This window comes from Triticum urartu, chromosome 5, assembly GCF_003073215.2.
Source record: "Triticum urartu cultivar G1812 chromosome 5, Tu2.1, whole genome shotgun sequence".
Classification (NCBI taxonomy): Eukaryota; Viridiplantae; Streptophyta; class Magnoliopsida; order Poales; family Poaceae; genus Triticum; species Triticum urartu.
This window is the reverse complement of record NC_053026.1, coordinates 641,287,336-641,292,048: the sequence shown is the minus strand read 5'-3', so window position 1 is coordinate 641,292,048 and position 4,713 is coordinate 641,287,336. Positions and strand designations below refer to the sequence as shown.

The following is a 4,713-nucleotide window of genomic DNA, read 5'->3' as shown; positions in this document are numbered from 1 at the left end:
GTTTCCTCTCCAGGCTTCACTGATGGGCGTCTGGTGACCGCCAACAATGATCCCTTCCTCGAACGGGTCAAAATTGATCCATTAATGAAGGGGTTAAAGCAAGTGCCATTCTTCAGTAGTGACACCAGATATGTGACAATATTATGTACCTCTGATATTAGTTGCACCATCAATAATATTTAGTAATATTACACCATCATCAATACAAGAGCAAAGTTTAAGAAGAACAACACATCAAACAAGAATAGCCCATGAATTTCTCGCAAGAAGAAAAATAGTGGACCGTGGATCCATAGATTAAGCAACATGCAACTTCTCCATGAACACATCCTATAATGGCAATTAATCTCAAGTTCTCAACAATGGAAATGAACCAAGCAACAACTGGGGAGGGATTATTGACTAAACATGCATATAACTAAGAGCGTCCAGCTTATTCGAGAACTCAATGGCGGCATGCCCAAGCCGGAGTGGCCTAGCCGATGTAGTACATGGGGTCGGGCAGCTTGAAAGTGCGGGCGCCCTCAAGCACGCCAAGGATGTCGCTCCATTGGTCGCCGATGTTACCGATGATGACGTACCCGGCATCCCGCAGCTTCTGCCTCTCGCCGGACTTGTAGGTCACTGCAGAGCCCTTGAAGCCGGGCTGCTTCAGCAGCAGGTTCATCCACCCGGAGATGCCCTGGCGGCGGAGGTTGGTGACGGTGATGGCCCTTTTGTCCTCGGTCCGGCCGGTGAGGAACACCGGCTTGACACCGACCGAGAGTAGCTTGTTGTACAGCCTCTTCGTCTCCGGCAGTGACGGCGCGCTCCCCTCCCGCACATATGCGTCGAAGCTCGTCGCGTTGAACGGTGTAGCTCTGCGCACGTATGTGTATATGAAGATAGATTAATGGCAGATTCAACCATATCAGCTAGTGTAGTACTCATGCATACCAGTTAAAAAAAGTAATTATGCAATCCGAAACATGTACCTAAACCCAATGCTCTACGTAGTTGTGGACGAACGTGACTGATGATAAATAATGAAGTTGGCCATGTGGGGGTCTAAATTAATTAATTAATATCACACCGCGAGATCCAACTCCGACACTGTTTTTGTGGACCAAGAATAAGAGTCAAACTTACTCACAACTTGTATGTATTTAATCTCATCGTGCACCTCGCTCACCCTCCTTGTGACTCGTGAGAGTTCAGCTTATTTGTTGATTCCTTTGATAAAATAGTTTACCATTGCAGCGATCGACTGTGCTGATCTTTTGAGTTGAGTAATGCATGTTTTACCCGGAAAAATAAGCCTTATTGCAGAGTTTCGGCTTTCAACACAAAAGGTTAGCTTCGTCACATGTGGTGAAGCAAAGATACTCAAACCCCTCGATTTGTTAGATATTCACATAATTATAAGTATTATCCGTCTAAACTCAACTTTGATAACATAATTATAGCTAGTAATCAGTTGATAATGACGGTTGAAAAATAAACCGTTCGATAAAGTAGCCACGTGGACAACAGGTACGGTTCTACTCGGGTAATCACATGCCCATCACATCACATCTTTATCTCTGACTCTAGTAGTAATGGTACTCCCTCCGTTTCAAAATGTAGTGTATATAGAATTTTTTGAAAAGTTAAACTTTACAAATTTTGACCAAATTTATAGAGCAAACTATTTATCTAGAATACCTGATATATAAAATATGAAACTACATCTCTTATGATGAGTATAAAGATATATACGTTTGGCATTCCACGGGTAAGATGAGGTTTGACTTCTTAAAAAAATCTATATGCATTACATTATGAAAAGGATGGAGTATGTTTTGCTCTTGTTTTGTTGGCGGTCTCAATGACTGATTAATTGGAGGTGACCGTAATGATGTCTAACATATGCATTTTTATTTCCACTTCTAGTTTCATTTGTTTTCCCACTTTCATTTAGTAGAGATCTTATGATACTGGTGCTTTCTAGCTAGTGAGTTGACTTTTTTTGAGAGAAGTGTGGTCAGAGTTTTACTTCATCTGAATGAAAAGATCAGTGCAAGTCCCTGCTCAAATGCACCTGCAATAAATAGCAAGTAGGAGTACATGATGAACACACGTAGCATAGAAAAGTGTCTACGTAAACGTACCCGAAGCCGTGCTTGGCGTAGTAGGGGAGGTTGGAGAGGGTTGTCTCGTCAATGTCGAAGACCCACGCCTCCTTGCCGTTGCCGGCGAGCTTGAGGGAGTCGACGTAGGCGATGGCCTGGTCGACGACGACCTTGGAGTCCCGGCGGTAGTGGCTGCCGAGCATGTAGTGGCCGACGTAGCCCTCGCAGCTGGCGGGCACCGTCTTCCAGTCCCGCACGTTGTGCGCCTCCACGCCCAGCACCCAGCTGTCGCACGCCACTCCGGCGTGCTTGCCGGAGCCCAGCAGCGGCCGCAGCGCATGGATCAGCGGCGCCACCACGGCCTCGTCCAGCGAGGTCGGCATGCGGATGTTGACCTCCCACGCGCTGCAGGAGGCCACCAAGAGAGCCGCGGCGGCGAGGAGGAGTGTCGTCGTCGTAGCCATCGCCTTTTCTAGCGTGTGTAGTGGTGCTTCCCTTGCTGAGGTGCAAAGAGCGTGGGCTGGCTAGCTTGTTAAATAGGAAGGGAGGAGAAGGGAAGCTGCATCGATCGATCCTAGCTACACGGTGTGTGCGTGAGTGTGAGTTTGAGGCAAATTAACTGACAAAACAAAAGAGGGAGGGGGTTGGTGACATTGGCGGGTTCGCATTCCTCACAGCGTGGGATACGCGCGTGCGTTGGGGCGATATTTTGATTGGAGGAGAGTGTCCTCGACCGACGGGGATAGGATACATGTGATGTGATCCGATCTTGATGCGGTTAGTCTAATAATTCAGTTAATTATACTTCCCCCATCTCATAATGTAGTGTGTATAGATTTTTCAAAAAATCAAACATTATAAACTTTGAATTTGTTTATAGGTAAAATGTGAACATTTAAAATACCAAATGCATATCATCGAAAAATCATCACTTATATTTTCACATATAAATACTTTTCTTGTCAAAGTTTGTCCGGTTTAATTTTTCAAAAAATCTACATGCACTACATTATGGAAAGAATGGAGTAGCAGGGAAATATCCCCTGGTTCCTGATTGTATCTACACCCTATATGAGGAAAAATAAAAAATCATAAAATAGTTCAGAAGGTTTTTTAGAATAAACTTGACTTTCTTTTGCACTAGTATACAAATTTTCGTGAATAAAAGATCAGCGTTCAGTCCAGAGCAAAAAAGATCTTTGCTATTATAGGTCACTATGATAGATATTAGGTATTCTAGATGTAGGCGGTTTTTTCAATAAACTTGGTAAAAGTTCGTAAAACTTGATTTAAAAAAGAAAAACCATATGCACTAAATTATGGAATTGAAGGAGTGTAGTTTAGCCACGGTGATTGTAATGTTGGCTGAGTGCGTAGCCCGTTTGGGATAAACGATAACGTGGCCAAGTGAATGTCAGATACTCAGATACTAGTGGATATACTCCTTAATTACTATGATTAGTACTAATCTGCATGGTTCTATATACCCCGGCCAATGGCCATCATTCCATGCAGGACAAAAACAACGATCCAACGTAACATGCAAAGTCACCGCTGCAGCTGCAAACGGTGGTCAAGTGGATCAGACAGCGGTGCCTAAACCCAATATATGCTCACGTGCATGAGCAGCACTAGTTGTCGACAGCGAGACTGGTGATAAACTGATTCGCCAAGTGGAGGGTATAAACTACTCCATCTATAAACTAATATAAGACGTTTTAGATCATTAAATTAGTGATTGAAAACATCTTATATTAGTTTACTGAGGGAGTAATAGATATCACACAGCGAGATCCTACTCCGACATCACATCGTCATTGACCACATCACTATTTTGTTGGACCAAAATGGATGCCAAACTTACTATAGGAGTACACTATGGCCAATACTGTTTGATTTGCAGGATTAAAAAATACAGAAAGAGAAAATACATAGGATTGCATTTGTTATGACCGTATGAATCCTATATGGTTTTGATTGGTTTGATTGTTTCACAAGAAAAACAAATGATTTTTCCAAGATGTTTGATTAGATGCTAAAATTTCTCTGAAATGTAGTACAAGGGAATCATTAGGAAAAATTCCTTTAGAATTCAATCATACAAACCGAACAACCAATGTAGGAAAAAAATCTTAAGGATCACAATCCTTCAAATTTCTATGAAAATCCTTTGAATCAAAGAGGCCTCTAATTTTGGAACCCCACTATTTTGGAGTAGTTCTAATATTTAACTTCATCGTCCACCTCACTCACCCTCCTTTGTTTTTTTTATAACTCACCCACTCTCTTAGTCCCTTTGTGACTCCTGAGTGAGCATACATTGTGTGCAGCAGCTCACCTATGTGGATTCCCCTGGTAAATAATATATCAACCATTGCAGCTTTATTGCACAGTTTGGGCTTGAACAAAAGGTTGACTTTGTCATCATTGTTTTTTTCGAAAAGGGGGGACTTCCCGGCCTCTGCATCAGAATGATGCATACGGCCACGTTTATATATAAATAAAGAAGTTCCACAAGGTCTTATAGTCTGAAAACAAAATAACGGCAAGCTCACAAAGAGCCACAACGCCAAGAAACAAAAGGCCCAAAAGCCACAACCGGCTGGCATAACAAAGATAGGTA

At 42.7% G+C, this 4,713-nt stretch overlaps 1 protein-coding gene across 1 annotated transcript; it reads right to left on the bottom strand.

The window, feature by feature from the left end:
• Positions 1-234: 234 nt before the first annotated feature.
• LOC125511514 (stem 28 kDa glycoprotein-like) lies at positions 235-2,635 on the bottom strand. Its single transcript, XM_048676904.1, has 2 exons — positions 2,130-2,635; positions 235-860 (listed from the first exon to the last, which is right to left on the bottom strand). Exons 1-2 carry the CDS (start codon positions 2,552-2,554, stop codon positions 476-478), a joined length of 810 nt encoding a protein of 269 aa, XP_048532861.1. The 5' UTR covers positions 2,555-2,635; the 3' UTR covers positions 235-475.
• Between the last annotated feature and the right edge of the window lie 2,078 nt (positions 2,636-4,713).

Bases quoted from the DNA above. Each gene is read 5' to 3' on its own strand.
- LOC125511514 (XM_048676904.1), bottom strand. From the start codon at position 2,554: ATGGCTACGACGACGACACTCCTCCTCGCCGCCGCGGCTCTCTTGGTG. The intron at 861-2,129 runs GTACGTTTACGT...ATACGTGCGCAG, and splicing joins TACGCCAAGCACGGCTTCGG to AGCTACACCGTTCAACGCGA.